Source organism: Corapipo altera, unplaced genomic scaffold, assembly GCF_003945725.1.
Source record: "Corapipo altera isolate COAL_440 unplaced genomic scaffold, ASM394572v1 55, whole genome shotgun sequence".
NCBI lineage: Eukaryota > Metazoa > Chordata > Aves > Passeriformes > Pipridae > Corapipo > Corapipo altera.
Window position 1 is genome coordinate 1,638,417 of NW_020884882.1, and position 20,572 is coordinate 1,658,988.

At 51.1% G+C, this 20,572-nt stretch overlaps 3 protein-coding genes across 4 annotated transcripts in view; all 3 read left to right on the plus strand.

The window, feature by feature from the left end:
- The first annotated feature begins 374 nt into the window (after nucleotides 1-374).
- Nucleotides 375-2,880, plus strand: HYAL2 (hyaluronidase 2). The gene is made up of 3 exons (XM_027640851.1): nucleotides 375-1,310; nucleotides 1,941-2,030; nucleotides 2,180-2,880. Exons 1-3 carry the CDS (start codon nucleotides 387-389, stop codon nucleotides 2,576-2,578), a joined length of 1,413 nt encoding a protein of 470 aa, XP_027496652.1. The 5' UTR covers nucleotides 375-386; the 3' UTR covers nucleotides 2,579-2,880.
- Nucleotides 2,881-3,880: 1,000 nt separating this feature from the next.
- On the plus strand, nucleotides 3,881-5,830 carry HYAL1 (hyaluronidase 1). Its single transcript, XM_027640382.1, has 3 exons — nucleotides 3,881-5,103; nucleotides 5,230-5,319; nucleotides 5,409-5,830. Exons 1-3 carry the CDS (start codon nucleotides 4,204-4,206, stop codon nucleotides 5,724-5,726), a joined length of 1,308 nt encoding a protein of 435 aa, XP_027496183.1. The 5' UTR covers nucleotides 3,881-4,203; the 3' UTR covers nucleotides 5,727-5,830.
- A 4,387-nt stretch (nucleotides 5,831-10,217) lies between these two features.
- Nucleotides 10,218-20,572, plus strand: part of LOC113945659 (6-phosphofructo-2-kinase/fructose-2,6-bisphosphatase 4) — a 56,995-nt gene continuing 46,640 nt past the window's right edge. The window contains exon 1 of one of the 2 annotated variants that reach the window (XM_027640076.1): nucleotides 10,218-10,320. In XM_027640076.1, the coding sequence (XP_027495877.1) occupies nucleotides 10,227-10,320 (94 nt within the window). In that variant the 5' untranslated portion in view covers nucleotides 10,218-10,226. Of the gene's footprint in view, nucleotides 10,321-15,598; nucleotides 15,686-20,572 lie in introns of those variants that run through there. The other variant, XM_027640077.1, reaches the window with a different exon arrangement.

Sequence of the window (20,572 nt, forward strand, 5' to 3'; positions counted from 1 at the left end):
GGCGGGGGGAGGCGGCGGCGCTGGAGCCCGCGGCGGGGGATGGCCTGAGGCGCGGTGAGAGACGCGCGGGGAGCCGAGCGTGGTCGCGGGGGGCCGCGCCCCGGCGCTTTGTCTGCCGGCCGCGAACAAAGGCGGCACCGCGCCGGCACCCGCGGGAGCGGCGGGGAGCGGGAACGGGAGAGGGAGCGAACGAAGCCGCTGGGAACCGGGATTCCTGGGAGCCAGCACTCCCCCGGGGGGCTCAGCTCACCTCTCTGCCGCGGGAGGGGCCTTGGGTCGGGGTCTGCCTTGGGGGGTGCGGGCAGACCCGCCCCTGCCTGCACCCCCGGCTGCCTGCCCTGCTCCTGACCGCCGTCTCCCGCCGCCCCCAGGCCCCGCCGGGCAGGATGCGCGGGGGCTGCGCGGTGGCGGCGGTGCCCTGGCTGGCCCTACTGGCCCTGGCCCGGCAGCCTCCCGAGAAGCCGTCGGCCGCCCCCCATGTCACCCGCCGCCCCTTCCTGGTGGCCTGGAACGTGCCCACCCAGGAATGCAAGCCCCGCTACCAGGTGGAGTTTGACTTCAGCATCTTCGATCTGGACGCCTCCCCCAACGAGGGCTTTGTGCGGCAGGACCTCACCATCTTCTACAAGGAGCGCCTGGGGCTCTACCCCTACTACACCCGCGAGGGTGTGCCCGTCAATGGCGGTGTCCCTCAAAACAGCAACCTGCTAGAGCACCTGGCCCGCCTTGAGGGCGGCATCACCAAGTACATCCAGTCGCCCACCAAGGAAGGGCTGGCTGTCATTGACTGGGAGGAGTGGCGGCCTGTCTGGGCTCGCAACTGGAAGCCCAAGGACATCTACCGGGAGGTGTCACAGAGTCTAGTGTCAGAGCGTAACAAGGACTGGCCCCCCGAGAAGGTGAACAAGCAGGCAGTGTTTGAGTTTGAGTCGGCTGCCCAGGAGTTCATGGTGAAGACCCTGCGTAAGGCCAAGAGCATCCGACCCAAGCAGCTCTGGGGGTTCTATCTCTTCCCTGACTGCTACAACCATGACTACAGCAAGAACAAGGAAAGCTACACTGGGCAGTGCCCAGACGTGGAGAAGACCCGCAATGACCAGCTGGTGTGGCTCTGGAAGGAGAGCACAGCGCTCTACCCCTCCATCTACCTCGACCCACTCCTGGACTCCACTCCCAACATCCGCAAGTTTGTGCGGGCACGGGTGATGGAGGCCATCCGCATCTCCCAGCAGCACCACGACAACTACTCCCTACCTGTCTTTGTCTACACCCGGCCCACCTTCATCCGCAAGCTGAATGTGCTCAGCCAGGTAGGGCTGCACCACAGGGACATCCTTATCCCATGCCCTGGGCACCTGGGCTTTGGGGTCAGCTGGGGTGGTTCTGCTGCCAGTGTTCCATCTTGCTTTCCTGGAGCAGAGTGACTCTGGAGACTGGTGTCTGCCCTCATGGTGCTACCACAGCTGTCTCCATATGGGGTGGGGAGCTTTGGCGTGTGGCTGGCCCCAGGAAGCAGGAGGGGTGCTTCAAAGGGTGTCACCGTGGGAGGCCCCCTCAGCTCAGCCCCTCTGTGGCTGGATGATAGGATGCCACAAACTGCTTCCATTAGGTATGGGGTGTCTGGCAGGACTGGCACCAATGGTCACCATTGCCAGAGAAGTGCCTGGGAGGTACTGCAAGACTCACAGGTCCTGGCAGCCAGGACCTTGGGGTATGTGAGCTCACAGCCCCTGTGCTGTGCTGGCTTAACCCCTGAGGAGGAGGGCAGTGTTGGGAAGTCTTGTCCCCAAAGAGCTGGGACAGTCCCCTCTCCCCGTGGCTTTGAAGCAGGGGTGGGTCTTGCCTCCTTGGCCCTGCAGTGGACGCTTTGGAGCACACTGTGCTGGGAGCGTGGGTGCTGTGTGGGGTCTGTGGGCACTAACCAGGCTCTGTCCCCACAGCTGGACCTGATCTCCACCGTCGGAGAGAGTGCAGCACTGGGTGCAGCCGGGGCCATTTTCTGGGGTGATGCAGATGATGCCAAAAATCGGGTAGGTTTGGGGTCTGCATGGGAGGTAGATGATGGGTGAAGGGCTCACCTGCCCCCAGAGGAGGACCAGTGGCTGAGCTGTCCTCTCCATCTGAGGTGCTTCTCTCCCTGTGTCACACGAACATGCCCCTGGTGCTCCCTTTCCCCTAGGAGTTGTGTCAGACTTTGAAGAACTACCTGGAGGGGGACCTGGGGCGCTACATCGTGAATGTCTCGACAGCAGCAGAGCTCTGCAGCACAACACTATGCCAGGGCCAGGGGCGCTGCCTGCGCCAGGACAGCACTGCTGATGTCTTCCTCCACCTCAACTCTAGCAACTTCCAGCTGCGGCGCCGGGATGCAGACCACCCCAAGCACCCCCTCTTCTGGGTCGAGGGCCAGCTATCCTCTGCTGACATCCTCTTCCTACGGACCCACTTTCACTGCCACTGCTACCAGGGCTGGCAGGGCAGTAGCTGCCAGACGCCCACTGGCCCTGGCAATGATGCCCCTGGGCCCCTGGCACCACTAGGACTTGGGGTGCTGTTGCTGCTTGCAAGCTGGTGCTAACCCCCCTGGACTGAGCTGCCCCTTTTTGTGGTGTAGGGGCCTATTTAAGATATCACTACCCTGCCTGGGAGGCAGCTTGTTATGAGGGCTGCCCCTCACTGTGAGGGGCAGAGCTGTGTTGCCCCATCTCTGCCCTCCCTGTTGCAATGGGGATGGAGGGAGGAGGGGGGCCCCTCTCCTGTTGTAAAGAGAGGGATGGGGGCAAGAGGGACATGGGGGTGGGGAGTGGGTTCGTTGTGGTGCTGAGCCCCTGTGTGCTGCCCCACACTCAAGTGCTTTACCTCGAATAAAGCTGGTCAGAGGGAGAGGTGTGGGCTGATTTGGGGCGGGGGGGAGGCCACGGGTCACCCAACTGCCAGACACGGCCACCGTGGGGTGGGAGCGCTGGCGGTGGGTGGGCAGCTCGGGAGAGGCACTGCAGGATGGGAGCTCTCCCGGTGGGGCCGGAGCCGCTCGGGGAAGGCGCTCCGAGAGCGGGAGCTCCCGGCGTGGAGCCGGAGCCGCGTGGGCAGCCACGGTCGGGCCACCCACGTGGAGCCGCGCTCGCCACGCCCCGCCCGGGCTCCTCCCCTGCTCGCAGTGGCCCCGGCTCTGCTCCGGGATTCCCCGCCTGGCCCCGCCCTCAATCCCGGGACACGCCCCGGGGCGCGGGCAGTGCTGGGGCTGCGGGATGGGAACACCCCGGGAGCGGGATCCTCGTGGGGACACCCCTGTGCCGCGAGCGTCGCTGAGCTCCGCTGTCCCGTGCCACGAGTGTCCCCCAGCAGTGCCCTGGCGCAGCTCCCTTGTCCCCGTGCCACTGTGTGCCCGGCGCAGCCCTGCTCTGCCTGTGCCCGTGCAGCCCCTCCGGGTACTGCTCTGCTCTTTGCGGTGCCCGTGGGCACGGCCCGGCCCCGCGTGGCACAGCCGCCTTCCTGCCCGCACCCCTCGGCTGCTGTGCCTGTCCCCACGTGCCTGTCCCCGCCGTGCCCTCCTGTGCCGGCGGTCCCCATGCGTGAGTGTCCCCAGGACGTGCCCGCCTGTGTCTCCTGTCCCCACGCGTGAGTGTCCCCACAGCGTGCCGTCCTGTGTTGTGAGCGTCCCCGGGCCGTGCCCTCCTGTGCCACCCCGGGTGGCACCTCCTGCCGGGTCCTGCTCGATGCCGTGAGCTTCTTCCCAGCAGTGCCCTCCTCCTGCCAGCTCGTGGCCGTCGCTCTCCGCTTCCCCAAAGGCGCCCGTCCGGCTCAACCCACGTCCATCACCGTGACCTCCCTTCCTTCCCCCCCCCCCGTCTCCCCCGCCTCCGCGTCCGTGTCTGTTTGTCTTTCCAGCCCCACTCCTCGCCGGCCAGTCATGGGGTGTTGACTCTGCGCATTCCTTCCCAGCCGAGCCCGCCGCCGCCGGTCATTAAGCCGGGCTGACACACGCTGCTGTCCCCACTCCGGGGCCGCTGTGCTGGGCTCCAGCTGCTGCTAACTTCGTGGACTTTGAGGAGGGGGGAAAGGTGACCTCGGGTGACTGGCATCGCTTGGGAACGGAGGTGTTCATTAACGCCGGTCCCAGCTTGGGGATAAAAGCATCGACGTCTGCCCAGGTCCTGGCTCTCCCCAGGCAGCTCCGGGACTCACCCTGATCCCTCCTGCACCATGGCATGGGCGTGGTCCTGCTGGGTCCTCCTGCTGCTCCTGCCTGCCCTGGCCCACACTGGGGGGCCTGGCCCTGTCCTTGTCAACCGCCCCTTCGTCACCGTCTGGAACATCCCCACGGAGCACTGTGCTGAGAATTACAATGTCACCCTCAACCTGGAGGTCTTTGATGTGTTGGCCAACGACCAGCAGTCCTTCACCGGGCAGGACATCACCCTCTTCTACAGTGACAAGATGGGTCTCCTCCCCTACTACACATCTGAGGGGGTGCCAGTGAATGGGGGGCTCCCCCAAAATGCCAGCCTGGAGGCTCACCTCCAGCAGGCCACCCAGGACATCAAGGTGACCCTGCCCAGCCCTGCCTACAGTGGGCTGGCTGTCATTGACTGGGAGAAGTGGCGCCCGCTGTGGATCCGCAACTGGGATTCCATGAAGATCTACCAGGAGAAGTCGGAGGAGCTGGTGCAGCAGCAGCACCCGCAGTGGCCCCCTGAGGAGGTGGAGGAGGTGGCCAAGCAGCAGTTTGAGGAGAGCGCCCGCAATTTCATGAATGAGACCCTGTGGCTGGGTGAGAGCCTCCGTTCTGACGCCTACTGGGGTTTCTATGGTTTCCCCGACTGCTACAACAACCACTTTGACAGCCTGCCCTACAATGGGACATGCCCAGAGGTGGAGCAGCAGAGGAACAGGAATCTGTCCTGGCTCTGGAAGAGCAGCCGGGCACTCTACCCCAGTATCTACCTGCCCCTCTCCCTCAATGGCACCAACAAAGTGCTCCCCTACGTCCGGCACCGCGTGGCTGAAGCTTTCAATGTCCAGCGTGGCGTCCTTGACAGCGGCATCCCCGTCCTGCCCTACTCTCAGATTGCCTTCGAGCTGACTGTTGACTTCCTTTCCCAGGTAATGGGGATGTGGGGATACTGAACAGCTCCTGGGCTGATGGGTTGGCACTGGGATTCTTTAGCTCTGCTGGGGCTGTGTGGGGGCTTTGGACACCACTGACTTCTCCTCTCCTCATGGGTGCAGGAGGACCTGATGAACACCATCGGGGAGAGCGCAGCTCAGGGTGCTGCTGGCATCATCCTCTGGGGCAGCCTCAACTACAGCGCCTCCAAGGTGAGTGCAGAGGGTGGCACCACATCCCTGCCAGCAGAGACCCCCAGTTCCTCAGCTGTGCAGGGCTGTGACACCACATGCCATTGCAGGAGATGTGCCTGAGACTGAAGGACTACGTGGAGGGACCTCTGGGCCACTACATCGTCAATGTGACGGCCAGTGCCGATCTGTGCAGCCAGAGCCTGTGCTCCGGCCACGGGCGCTGTGTGCGCCAGGAGAACAAGCAGGGCTTCCTCCACCTTGACCCCTTCCGCTTCACCATTGATCTGCACGCTGCCAAGCCCTGGCTGGTGGCTCAGAGCCTGGAGTCTGGTAATGATGTCTCCCAGCTGGAAAAGGAGTTCAGCTGCCAGTGCTACAATGAGTGGCAGGGACCGCGCTGTGACACCCAGGGCTTCTCCAAGTGACCCACCCCAAGGACAGCAGGTTTGATAGGGTGACCCTACCTTGTGCCCCAGCACTCTCACCATGGGGTTGGGAGCCTGGCTGTGGGGCTGTTAATAAAACCAGAAAGCACCCGCAAGTGTCTCCTTGTCTTGTGCTGCAGCACATTTTGGGGTGGGAGGGTCCCCCAGCAACACCAGTGGTGCCTAGCGATGCTGCCAAGGGCTGCACTTTGGGATGGGGATTTGAGGGTATAATGCCTCAGAGAAACCACCAAAAAAAAAAAGAAGAAAATTTATGGCAAAAGACATAAGAAAGGAGATGACAGGGCAAGAGGATGAGAAATGGGGAGTGGCCAGAGAGTAGAGGTGATGGGAGTGAAAAGATGTGCCTGTGTGGCTGTAGCTGGAGGAGTGTGTTCTCCAACTCCTCATCAGGCAGAGAGGAGTGGAGTGAAACCTGTGCCCCCACTTTGATTTTCCCCTGGAATACCATATGCAAACCAGTTCAGCCCTCAAATGATATGCAAAACCATCCATTTCTGTAACCCAGGACAGTGACTCAGCCATACCTATTTTAAAGCAGTTGGGAAAAGGCATGAAACACTGAATTCCCAGTCCAGCTGAGATAAAGATGTTGGCATCTTCATCTGAATGTTCAGCTTGGGGTGGGGGAATCACATACTCACTTCTCTAATTCAGGTAACCTCTATCCATGTTGGAACTGTGCTGTAAAGCACTGTGTGTTTACTGTTCCCAAACATCTGTTCTCAAGATGCTCTGTCCAGGGCACATATTTCTTTCAAAAAGCAGTTACTAACACCAATGTCCTGTCAAGAAGAACTTGGGTTGTGGACACCCCCATCACTCATATGGACCCTGTCAATGATAACCAATATTTGATTTCTACAGACTTACTACAGCCAGCCTGTTCATTTCTTATTATTACATTGAGGAGTATCTGAGAATATGCCACTGGAGACATAATTAGACCTTTGGATTCCCCAGTCACAGCTTTCAGAAACATGCACTGGGTTATTGCCAAGCTCTTTGCCAAGCTGGGGGCCCCTGAAAAAAAATTAGTCATAATTGGATTTTGGCCCAGGATTAATTGTTTTATCTAATTCTTATAGAGATAGCTCGGTAAATGCTGGGTGTAAATGTTGGAAGCAATATTATCTTAGTATTTTTTTATGTGGAATGTGATTTAAAGAACACTCAAACATACTCCTCCCAAGTTACAGGGAATCTGATATTTGCCCTCTATTAAATGCTGAAACTGAAAGCAAAGTTCACCTTCCTATTCACACAAAGAAAATTACCATGAATTTCAAGTCGTCTTCATGCCTGGAAGGGATTGGAGCTGTGTGCCTGTAACTTCAAGTAATTTAATATGCTTTAAGTGTTCAGGTACTGAATATTTGGTGCATACTTTGGGGCTGGTTTGGGGTTCTCCTGGGCACAGTATTATCTCAATTCATTAACTGAGCTAAGCATTGGGGTGGGCATGAGGAAAGAGATGTTTCAGGAGCCACAGGAGCCCTGCAGAAACCCTGTCTCTAGGTGTGGGTTTGCGTCTTGCCTTAAAGAAAAGTGAGGCTGGAAACTCGGGCCAGCTCTTTCTCTTGCTGTTTAAATAATGCAAGCCTGGGCATGAATGCAGTTTGTCGTTTTCAAATAAGAGTTTGAAATGTGTAAGAGGATTTGTTTTATTCATCCTGTTTGTTGTAGCTATTCCTCTGTCCTTGCCTCTTACAGCATATCTAAAGACACCCAAGACACTGGATTTCATGTAATCTAGCTCGTCTTGCTCCAGACTCCAAGGAATAGAGACTAGAAAGACACTGCACATGGTGCCAGCAGGCAGCTTAGAAGCACTGAACATCTGCTGGGTTGTTTTTTTCCAGGTCTGAGAACCACACTACGCCTTGTACACGTGTAGTGCTCTGCAAATCCACGGCAGTGCCGGAGCGAGCCCACGCTCGATGGGAGTGTGCTGGAGGGGAGCCAGCAGCAATCCACAGGCCTTTGTGTGCTTCACATTTCTGGCTGCTCCACATCTCTTGGGTGGGATATGCTTATGGTGCTGTCATGGCAGCTCCTGTTTTCTGTGCTCAGGATGAGTGAGAAACCTGCTGTGTGCATAGCTCGCTCGTCCGCTGTGTTATGGGGTTCACACTAAATTGATTTCTCGGCTTTTTCCATGTGCTGCTTCAAAAACTAAGGGAAGTGTGTCACTTAAAAACTGTCCTTACATTGCCTAGTGTTTCATTTCAACAATTGGCTATTTTGTGTCTAGGTTGATTAAGCCATGTATCTCCAGAAATAATTTATCCAAATTACTTATCATGGTTTACTATCCCAAAGAGAGAGAATTGAACTGCTGATGCCCTGAAGGATTGTTTTGCTATCTAGAATGAAGATGCTCATAGTAAGAAGCCTTTAAATGCTTTGAGATGACTAGGATATAACCTACACCTTACCCTTTAGCTAAATTACTTTAAGTCTTGCATAAAACAGATGGAAGAAAGCCCTCCCAAAAAATCCACAGGCTTTTCAGATACAAGCAGGAAATTAGAGGCCTATTAATAAGCTAACAAGGAAAGTTCTCATCTGCCTTGTTCCCTGACTAAAAACCTCAAAATCAATACAGATAGAGAAATTTTCCATGTTTTTAGAAGTTGGTTTACTCAGACACTGAGATAATGTTTAGAATTTTGTCTTGCAGTAACAGCCCACACCTGTGGTTAGATAACCACAAGGGAGTGACCATATTTTGAGACCTCAGGAGTTGCTTTAAGACCTCACTAGTTATAATTTGCTGTTGCACTTAACTTCATCCAAAGCTTTGGACAGATGCCATAAGCAAAAACAGGTAGATGCCAATAGCATTGAGGGTGTGCACAAGGCTTCACTGCTTTCCTGTTAATTCTTTAACTAAAGCTTGCCACTTTTTTTCCCACATGCAATGTCAAAGCTCTCTTCTGATTACTGTTTCAAAAGTGAAACATTCACCTCCTACAGAAATAATTTCCAGATCTCGAATGCAAGACCCTGTATCCCAAACCCCCCTCAGTGTCAGCTTTGCTCACTCAGAGCAGTGCTGACTTGAACACAAGACCTTTGAGCTACCAGTTACCTAAAATGAAAGTGGATCTTTCTTACAGTCTCTTTGTCTTTGTGTTTTGTGTTGGAAAATTACCCAATCCTTATCTTTTCCCTTGCGCAGGTATTTCTAGAAAAGACCTGAAAAGATCTGAAAAACCCCCAGATTTCAGAAAGGTCTAAAATGTTCTTCAGAGGCTGTTGCCCTGGATTTGACATTCTTAATTTCCGAGCACTAGGAGGGATATCAGCCTTCATTCCTCTGATTCAACAGATTGCAATTTCAGAAGTTCCTTGGAAAAAAATGTAAGCCCTGAAGCACGGGTTGTGGGCCCTCAGCAAGTGTTTAAACATTCAGCACAAACAGCAGACCTTGCTTTAGGTTATAAAAACAAAAAATGTGTTGGGAACTTGTCCTACTTTGTTCCATAATTTTTTTAATCTGCCAGTGCTGAGGCTGGGCACCAGAACAGGACTTCCACCACAAAAATGTGGGCGCAGCAGCAGCTCCTTTGTTGCGAGTGCTGCAGGCCTGCCAGAGGCAGGGCTGGTATGTGGGATGCAAGGACTTCCACGTTTTCTGTCCAGGAAATGTGTAGTTTGTGTTTTTCACTGCCGTGGGGACAGCCAGGGGCAGAACACTCGTGCTATTTGCAGCGTCTCTGCTGCTCTGATTTGGCACTAACTCCTCTCCTAGTTATTTTCCACCCTGGGATTTTAAAAACTGGCTAATCAGTGTCCAGTGCTGGCATTAGTAAGTCAGCAGGAGTGTTATCAACAGCCCAAGGAGGGTCAGAGTAAGGCCTTGTGAGCGATTTCAGTGGAGCCGTTCACTCGTGCTCTATGAAACACCTTGCAAACTCATTTTCTTCCAGTGACACGCTAAGCACAAAACCATACAGTGCTCCAAACCCTGCTCTAATCTGCTGGTGCAGACTTAAAGCAAACACCAAAGAGTATAGCAAAACATGTTATGTGAACTGTCCTGCATTTGATTATAACTTCTCAGGAGGAAAAATTTGCTTTGATGGGTTACTGGTGCTATTTCCCAATTAAGATACAAATAGTTGTAATCCTCTGGGCAGAGTTTGAGGTTAGTTTCAGCAAAACCAGACCAAGCTGGAATTGAAGCAGGGGGGAAAAAACCCCAAAACTTGGAGACCGAACCTGCCCTCAGTGCAAAGCATGTATTCTTAATTATCTTGTTTGTTTTAATACACACCAGCTGATACCTGCATGCAGCAGATACCAGCTGAGATAACAGGGAGCTCAATATTTAAGGCCTGGCTTTCCTCACCATAGCAACTAATGTGTAAAGAGAGTAAGAGGACACAGATAACTTGCAGCATCCAGCACAGCAAGGGCAGTGTTGGTGGAAGACTGACTTCTACCAGGGTATATTATATACTGTCACGCTGCATGATGCAGAACCACAGTGGATGTCTGAACAGAGGAATCCGACGTACCCTGGGGAGTGTGAGCTGTGCAAAGCTTCAGCAGAATATACATAGAGGTAGGTGTTTGCTTCCTTGTCTTCAAGGCATCTGGGAAAAGGGGTGATCTGTGTTTAATCTTATTCTCCGTTTATAAAATAGTGGAGGTGGTGACTCTTGAACGTGGGTCTGCTCTCCCTGCCTGCATGAACCAGCTCTTGGGGCACAAGTGACTCTTCATAGTCACTGGTCTAAACCAGAAGGGTCTCTCAAAGGTACCCCTTTAACTCTGCATCTCTGCCACCCTATCAAAATTAGTTAGATGGAACAGATTTTCTGTCAGAAATCCATGCTGCACACTTAAAAATACCTAGGCTGCTTTTTATTTCACGGGTTGTTCAGTTTGCTCTGACAATCTGCTTGTAGATTTTGTTGAATCAGTGATTACATTCAAATTAAATGAAGTAATTTGAAAAGCTGTCATCAGTGCCCCATCAGTGTATGAAACCAGGTGAGCCCAAGAACTGCCACCAAAATCTACTCAGAGCTAATCTCAGGATGTTGGTCGGAAGGGTCATGAAACCTTTTCTGCTTCGGTTGTGGCTAGAAGGCATCGTATGAGTGCTAATTTTCTGGTAGCCACCAAAAACCCCCCTTACTTTTGTTTTCTAAGCAAGAAAAAAGTAATTCTACCTAAGCAGCTTTATCTAGAAATACCTACCAATAACCCAGAGTAAGGACATTCATCTTTAGAATGCCCTGGTCTGGGTTCTTGGTAGATAAATTGATGTCAGATGTAAAATAACAAGGCAGTTAATTGATGAGGAATCCTCAAGTGAGATAGAAGGAATATACATCAGAGTATTCATTTCTATTATGGGCCAAGCATGCCATTTATTTCTTCTATTACACAGACATTAGTGGAAAGAAATGCAACACCAATGCAAGCAATTTGCCAAAAAATGTGCTTAATATAATATTTATATAATCTTCTTACACGCTGCCTGTTGTGAAGGGAAGCTGTGATTAAAGATACATTTTTTTCTTACTCAAAGGTTATGGAAAATCTCAGTTGTCTGGGATCAGGAAGCAGCACTTGACTACAGCTGCACACACAAAAAACGAGCAGCATAAAAATAGCCCAACAAACACTCCAGCAATGCACATAACAAGATCCCCCTCTCCCAAAGGGCCTGAGAAAGGCCAGGCAAGCTCTTAGGGTCTGACCAGACTGGAGATGAGAATTCCCACTCGCAAAGATAAGGCATCCCAAACATCCAGAGTCTCCAGTCTTGGGGTACCTTAACATGCTCCTATGCTTCAGGACAAGGATACACCTGATTTTTTAAGATCTTATAGTGTGGACAGAAAAAAAAGCTCAGAGAAAGGAAAAACAAGGTACAGCATGAATAGTGACCACCAGGTAACTACATGAATAACTGTATTGTATTAACTTTTGCTTGACAGTTCACCAGCTAGTTTCTGCTTTTTATCCTTTTCCTGCACACTTAAAATTTGGGTCAAGATTGTAAAAATATCTTTAATAAAAACTCATGTTATCTGGCTCAGCTGATCACAATGCAGTCTTGCATTTGCCCAGTTTCCAAGAAGTCTAACAAAGGACCTAACAGCTTAAACCTTCCAATCAAGCTGAGGAACTTGACCACAACCTAGCTAAAACAGCTACAAAAATCCAGTTGATTTACTCATTTTCAAGTTATTGCCATCCAGAGGTAAAAATTATTGGCTCACATTAATGCAGGATAAATCAACCTGTGAAAATAACAGTCAGTAGGATTAGTGTCCCCAGGCAGTCCAGGTCTGCCACAGCCAAGTTCTTCTGATAACCCTGATTAGATGCTTTCCCTTGCCAAGCAGCCAAAGGCAAGCTGTATTTTTGTGGCCTTTTCTTCAGTTCTTTGAAACCACAAAGCCACATTTAGAGCAAAAGATTTTTCCAAGGTCTGTAAGTGTGGAAATTTTTCCTATTTAATTATTTTTGAGAAGGGCACAGGACTAAGTCAAACATTTTCCGAAAGGGTGACCCAGCTTGCTCAGTCTATCCAAGCACAAGCTAGGATCAAACATCCCAGGCAGAAACTGTGAATGTTTACCTTGAATGTTCCTCTGTCCTGCTGAGTTCTCCTAAATGCAAATAAATTGTCAGGGTTTTTTTTTTTCCCCTCATGAATCGGTTCCTAGTTCCACTTGCCAAATTAACTAGACCTCCCCAGTTTGGACAAAATCTCAACAACCTCATCAGTGGTTGGCTGCACAGAGCTTGAGCAAAACCCAAGACTTCTAGCAATTCTTGCTATTAATACCTGTACTGGTATTTGCTTCTAAGAACACTTGAGTCCTCCGCACAGTCAGGATCCTGCAGTACAGCCCTTCTGGGAGTGCAGCTGCTGCACAATGCCAAGGAAAGGCTAAGGTGTGCCTTCCCACACAAAAAAGCTGTGGAGGAGGATAAACATGGTTATCCTCCAAGCCAAAAACCACCAGAAGAAAACAGAAGCCTGTTTGATCCCCGGTGAGGCTCTGCCCACCAGCCCGTGCTGGGTTACGAGCAGCCTTCGCAACTGATACTCGGGACCTTTTGTTCTGCCAAGAGGAGCGGAAGATTCTGGCTGATACTGAGCTACATCTCTCTGGCCAGTGGGAGAGGGGGGTCATTTTGAAGCTTTTTACCAACACCAAGCAGTAAGGAGTCCTTGCAGCTGGGTGGTTTTCTTGCATTTTCTTCATTTTTAAGGCTAGGGACAGGAGGCTGAACTGCTGCAGTGCCCAGCCCCCTTGAGCTCCATTTCTGGCCCTGCCTCACTACCTGCTGCTTCACACCAGCTGCAAAAAAACTTTTTTTTTTTTTTAAGAGAACACAGGGATAAGATTTCACTAAGCCCAGAAACCATGACTAAAAGGTGTTTTAAGGGGAGAGCAGACAAGACCAAGGGCCTCTCCCCTACCCCAGGGCTCAGAATCGCAGGTTATTTCTTTCAGAGAAACTCTCAAATGGCTCCAAGATGGAAGGAGTCAGACCAAAACCAGTGTTAACTAGATCAAGTTCTGAGCTATGACACCTGTGCCAGTGACAAATGCTCTGCTCCAGAACAGCACCAGGGACATGGTGGCTGTGTGCACACACCACATCATCCCCCTCCTTCACACTGTTAATAGTGGACAGAAAAGGCCACAGTTACATAAAGTCACTTGAGCTTCTTAAGAAGATAAAGCAAAAGAAGCATTAATACTTCAGATGAAATCATAGGGAGTTAATAAGGATTAAGTATTGTCCAGAAAGTGGACACAGATGACTTCCACCTCTACAGAGCGCTGCAGGAGCTTGAGAAGCTGTTGAGTTCTAGGGGTGGCACAAGGAGCTGCATCTTACTTTGATGCTTCCCCAAACAGAAAGAAGGTTGTTCTGCAGCGTTCCATCAACAGTGAAACGGTTTTTTTTCCCCAGTATTCACCCTTAGTTCCTAAGAAATCAGATTTCCACGGGAGCAGTTACAACATAGGATTGGAGGAGTGGCAGGGGCTTGGTCTCTCAGCCCAAAGTAACTCAACCCTCACTCTGAGTCACTGCACACACACTTGAAGGAAGTGATACTGAGCATCATACTGAACTCAGCTGCTGGGTTTCCTCATTGCAGGAGACATCATCACCTGAAGATAAGCATGCAGTACTCCCTGTTTAAAAAAAACCCCACCAACAAACTACCCTTTCCTTCATGTGGCTTAATTTCTATAAAAAATTAAGAACTTGTACTTTGTTAACTAAAGTTTTAAAGCATCAGATGATCCCCAGGAAGAGCTGGCATAGTTACAATGCTTATGCTACCAATGGGGGTCTGAAACCAGCTGCCCAGACAGCAAACTTAGACTTGATATCACTTGGAGACAGCTTGGGAAGCAGGGCCGAGATGTGTAGGTAGATGAAAAGATATCCTGCCAAGGTAAAGAAAATTTGCATGTGAATTTTAAGCAAAACCAAAATCAAATGAAATCTCAACTCTGTTGCTTACATTAACCATTTTCATCTTAAAGGGAAATTATTCGGATTTTTCACTAATTAAGTGGCTTTAGACTGATGGTTCCTTAATCTTCCTTCATTTTCTGTTTGACCTTCTTTCATCTGCAGTGGTGTTTCCCCCTCCCAAAACTTGTTTGCTTATCTCTGCAGGCCAAAGGCACAGAAAGACAGATAACAACTCTGTCCTGAGCACAGTGCTGCCTCACCAGCTCTTTACCCCAGAGCAGGACGTACAGTATGATAACAGCTCCAAAGGTTCTACAGGCACCTGTTTGTTCATGCCTACTTCAGGTGGGCAGCCTAATGAAATTACAAAGCTGTTAGGAAAGGCAACCACAAAAATAACCTGTTCTAACCTGAACAAAATAACACACACATTCAGTATCACCCTAAGGCTGGTATAACGAACTAGAGGATTGTTGTCACCAAGATCGAGCTGCCATCCCTGTCCTCAGGGATGCTGTACAGCAAGGGCAGGAGAAAGCTGTGTCCCCAAGCATGTCGGTGGCTTTGCCCTGACAATGACCTGAGCACAGGTACAATCTGTAATTGCCCCGATTGGCTTCACGTGGGACTGCTTCGGCTCACTGGGACGGGGATCCCAGCCCTGTCTTGTCTCCTTGCCGTGCCCCGGTGGGGTGTGTGCTCTGCTCGGGCCCGCTGGGTCAGCGTTGGGGTCACCTGTGGCTCCACGGAGAAGCTGCACAGCTTCTGCCGAGCCTGGCTGAGGTGCTTGTTGCCGACCAAACCCCTGAACACACTGTTGATCCCAATCTTCTACCCGGCCGGCTGCACTCACAGTCAGGTCTGCAAAATGGCTCCAGCCGCTCCACCTCCCCCGTCTACTTGGCTTTATTTATTTGTTTGTCTGACTGTTTGTTTGTTTATATTTGGCTCGATTTGACCGAGCACAAAGCCCCGAGCAGAGAGCGGAGGCAGGGCTGCGGTGCCGGCAGCGGCAGCGGGGACGGGCCGCGCCCCGGGAGCCGCCTCTCCCCGGAGCCGCGGGTGCGGTGCGGGTGCGGTGCGGGCGCTCCCGCAGCCGGTCCCCCCGCGCGGAGGTGCGTGAGTCTCTCCCCTCCGACTCCGTTCCCGCATCTCCCCCCGTAGCCCCGCGGGCGGGAGCGGCGGGGCGGGGCGGGGGTGCCCGGCGGGGCGGGGGCTGCCCGGGGCCGGTCCCTCCGCTCCGCCCCGCGCGGGGCGCGCACACCCGCGGGCAGCTCCGCGGGGTGCCGCGGGCACGACCCTCCGCCAGGACCCTCCGCCGGGCTCCCCGCGGCCGCGCTGGGCCGGTCCGTCCCATCCCATTCCATCCCATCCTACTCCACCCTCCGCCGGAGCCGAGGCTGAGCCGCAGATGTGGGGCTGCCGCCGCCGCGGCCGCTTCCCGCAGGGCCGGCGCTGCCGAGGTAGGACCCCCGGGGACGCCCCTGCACGGAGCGGGGCTGGGCGCTTCTGCCCTTCCCACCCCCTGCCTTCCCACCCACCGGAGCCCGGCTTCCCACCCTGGCAGCCCCCAGACCCCGACAGATCCACGCGCGTCGGGGCAAGGCTGGAGGGGGAAGGTCGTGTTTTGTTGGACCCCCTGGTCGGAATTTTTCCCTTTCAGCTCCGCCGAGGAGTGAGGGTGCCCGGCATCTCAGAAGCTCGCGGGGTGGGAAACGGGATTTGCGGCTTCTTGCTGGAATAGCCCAAGGCGGAGGAAGGTTTGGGAGATGAGGCGTGGAAAGAGGGAATCGTAGTGTAGCAGTGGCTGTTTGCTTCCCGAGTTATTTTTGGAGATGGCTTTGCTGTGATGGATTTTTTTAACTGTCTGTGGGAAGGCGGGTTTACGACGCGCTCCTCCAAGCCTTGTTGCCCTCCATTGGCTGAGGAAGGGTGTAAAACCAGTGCTTTGGCAAATAGTGATCCAACTGGTTACTTCTTCTTCCCTTATTCCTAAGGGCAACACCATAAAACCACATAATCTGCATCTTTTTTATCTTGCTTTGTGAGATTTGGCTTCTGGCTCACTGGGGCCTTCCTTGGAAAGGGCTGACTGTCCCTGGGGATTGAGGTCTGGCATGTTTGTAGGGCACTTTGTGTAATATGGGATGACAGCTGTGACGCAAGTGTACCAAAACTTTTGAACATGGGCTCCACCGTGGTTATGTTTGGGTGTTTTTTCCCCACTTTCTAAGAAGATTGTATTACATAGCCTGGAAGGTAAACCTGGCACCTTCCTGGGCATTCTGGCTGCCATGGGGCAGAACAGGAGGGCAGAGGTGGAGGTGGCAGCAGGGGGGTGTTGTACTCTGGTCTGTTAATGGGACTGGGGAGCCTTGGCCTGGCACCCTGAACTCCCTGGTACCGTAGAAAACTTGGTGTCACTGGGTGTAGAGTGGCTGTGGCTCCTGCCCCGGTGACTCAGAGGATTGCTCTTGTTTACAGCCATCACTTTGCTTCTGCTGGCCTTGTAGTAGGCAGTGTGTACTTTGTCCATGCCTGACTCCAACCCAGGGCATGGAAATGGATTTCGGTGAGGTTGGTGGCTTCAACCTCAGGCTAAGAGGGAGGACTCTGATTCAGCTGTGGAAATGCAGCGATGGGCTATTGCTTACTCGTGACTGAACTATAAACCCTCCACTGTTCCTTGGGTCCTTTGCACGGTGCTTGCGCTGGCATCTCCCATGAGCAGGGATTTGTTGACTGTGCCAGGGTAGCTACTGAAGTGGATCCTGCCCTCGCTCCTCCTTGTCAACACCTCATAGCCTGGCTCATGGGACCTCTGTAGCAGGTCTCATGGTGCTTGTGTGGCTCTTTGGAGTGTAAAAAAAAAACCACGTTAATACTGAAGAAACGTGAAGACTCTTAAGGATTTTTAAATCTTTGAAGACGTTAATTCTGAATTAAATGTTTTATATTGACAAGTGTCAAGAGAAACTAGTTCATATGAGGCAAAACCAGACTAAACTAAGTAGAACTTGGTGTGATCAATTAGGGTCAATTGATTTTGTAGTCTTCTGCAGAGAGCTGAAGATGGGACTGAATAAATACCCGTTGTGAGACTCCTGGTGCTCGTCCAAAGTGTTGCGGAGCAGTTTGCGAAGTTTCCAGTAAGTTTGCTTAATGTGGCCTTACTCAGTTGTGAGGCACTCCCATAATTATGTCTGCAATTAAAAGCAATAACATCCATTTACATAAGATGCCAGTCCTTTTAAATCGCTGCATCATCTAATGAGGGCATTCCTGTAGGGATAGTTATGCAGGATGAGGACCCAAAGCTGAGAGCGTTTTGGTGAGGATTTTGTTTCAGAACTTTTTTGAGGTCATTTGAAGGAAGGATCTGCTATGAAATATGACATTTTGTTATGAAAATGTACTGATTCATAAATATAACCCTTACCACTAGTAGGACGTTATTGAGTGATTGTAACACTTTTTTTTTTTTTTTGTGTCATCCGTCTAATTTAAAAAAAAAAAAATCAGTTTGGTTACACCAGTATTTTTCTCATTTTGATTGCGTCAATGTTCCTTCTGCTCTTGTGAGTAAGAGATTTGGTAAATCCAACTTGTGGATGGTATTTAATTGCTGATGAAGCACTACGGATGTGTTCTGAATTGCTCACTGAACTTGCATGGTTTCCTTGGGGCTTAACCTCTGCGTGTGATGTCCACAGATTTTTCTTTGAGATAAATGGAAATATTAGACTTTGTGCTGGCAAACATCATGTACTTGGGGAAAGCTTCAGCTTTCTTCTGAAAGAAATGACCTAGTGGAGTATTCCCATCTTCCCGCTCCATATGTTTTGGTTGGTTCTTTTTTTTTTATTTGTTTGCTTTAATTTACTGAATTACACAGCTTGTGTCCCCACACCCTGGGTGGGGCAGCTTCTTTGGAAGAGTCACGAGGCCAATGTAGTAGAAAGGGTAAAAATTCTCAAATACAACTGAGGAAGCACCAGACATGAGCCTGAGAAGTGCAGGGTTCCTTGGGTCTGCTCTGGTTTTCCCCAGAAGACATTTTTTCCCATTTTAAGTGAAATAATTAGTCTGTTAACCTTTTTGCACAGGCACAGCTCTTGGCTCACAGTCTCTGACACCGTAAGAGGTTAAGTAATTAAATTGTAGAAGGGAGTAAAAGAGAATAATGAACTCTAAACTCCCTAGTCTGCCTAGTTGGGCTCTCCAACGGCTAAAATGAAGTAATTTAGGTCAATTCCTGATTTTACTTGAGTTTTATCAGGCTCTCAAAGTGAGGATGAGGGAGAGAGTCCCGTGCTGCTTCACACAGGTTGTTATTTCCAGAGGTGGTGGGTTGATTTCAGGCATGATTTGGTCGGGCAGAGTTCGGGGGGAGCTCTGGCCTGGAGCGCTCCCACAAGGTACCACGTGGGGCCAGGGTGGTTAATAACCAGGCCTGTTCTTGGGTGCCTGCCAAAACCTGGCCCTAAATATTGTAATCACACACTAATTATGAATACTAATCTCCAGGCGTATTTAATGCATTACCGGGCGAGGTACTGACCTTGGAGCTGTCGGGTGGTTGCTGTGTGCACTGTGTTAAGTAAAATCATGGAATGGTTTGGGTTGGAAGGGACCTTAAAGATCATCTCATTCCAGCCCCCCTGCCAGGGGCAGGGACCCCTAGATCAGGTTGCTCTGTGCCCCATCCAGCCTGGCCTTGACCACTTCCAGCGATGGGGCAGCCACAGCTTCTCTGGGCAACCTGTGCCACTGCATCACCACCCTCACAGGGAAGAATTTATTCCTTATATCCCATCTAACCCTGCCCTCTGTCAGTTTAAAGCCATTCCCCCTTGTCCTACCACTCCATGACCTTGTCAAAAGTCCCTCTCCAGCTTTCTTGTAGCCCCTTTAGGCACTGGCAGGTGCCTAATGTCTCCCAGAGCCTTCTCTTCTCCACAATCCCTGTCATGTTGTGGGTCTGTGAATTCGTGTCCATGCAAGCAGAAGAAATAACTGGAGGGTTTGCATAAAATGTGTAAACTTACCTTTGCTGTGGTAACAGTGCAGTTGTAAGTGCCTTTAGGATTATGTTTTGACTATGTCAAAACTTATCCCTCGTTTGAGAAGCTGTTGGCTGGGGGGTTCTTCTGGATGTTGATGTCTGTGACATCTAAGGGTCTGAAGTAATGCACTGGAATTAATCCTGAAGCCTTTAAGTATGTAACTGCCAGGAGTACAAATGATGAGTCTCTTAATTAGAACTGACTTTTATCCGTGTGATGGATAAAAAGCATGTTTTGCAATGTTTTATTAATAAAATGGGATGGGTTTGTCATGAGTGCACTGGTGGAAATAATTTGCCTGTTACAGCCCTAAATTCTGTGTTTCAATATAATTCCAGTGCTTGGATATCTGAAATGCCTGTATGGCATTAGTTTCCAGATGATTCAGTATGTTACTATCATGTTTACAGGCCATGCATGAGTAGAAAAAGGTAGAAAAGGGCAAAAAAAGAGGGTAAATAAAGTGGTTTTAGGTTCTTCCTTCTGATTTTGACTCTGAAGTTGAGCTGAAGTTGACCTAACTCATACCTCAGTAGTTATTTTTTCAGATTTTCTTCTCTATCTGCATGCTGTCCTGTCTTTGTCTGTGTTGAGCTGGCTTCACACATGTTGTGCCTTGGCACCGGGAATTGCCAGGAGAGCTGTGGGATCCAGGCTCCCCAGCAGCTGTTCCGCTCTAAACAAGAGTTACAACACACCCCCGCCAGCCACGGATCTGTTGTGGGATTGGTACATGTCACTAGAGAGATACCTAAAAATGACTTAGACGTGCTATTTCTGCCTTGCTTGGAAGAGCCACTTGTGGTGTTGCGTGTTTGGAAGTGGATTCACACGTGAGTGATTCCTCCATGTGCAAACAGCAGCAGACTCTGTGAGCTGGCTCAGTCTGTGCTGGCACTGCAGAGGCACAGTTTGGTCCTGCATATGTTTTGGGTGCCTAAATAGGGAGGTTTCCCTAAGCAGCAAGAAATCCTCCTGTCTGCATTGGGTACAGTTTGTCAGTGTGTAGTTTAAGTCAAAGGATACAAAGAACAAAATATTTTGGGTTATTTATTTATAGCCAAAAGCTTCTATATGACTACACCCCCCTCCCCCATTTGACATAAGCTAATCAAGAAGCACAACAAACACGACCTGTTTTAATGCATCTGAAACTGCTTCTGACCAGGGATCACTGCCACAACAATATTTGGGTTTAAGGCTGGCTGTTTCTTCCTTTTATGTGTTCTTTTATGGTGATATGTCCCTGGAAATCTTAACTGATGTTGGTTAATAACAAACAAC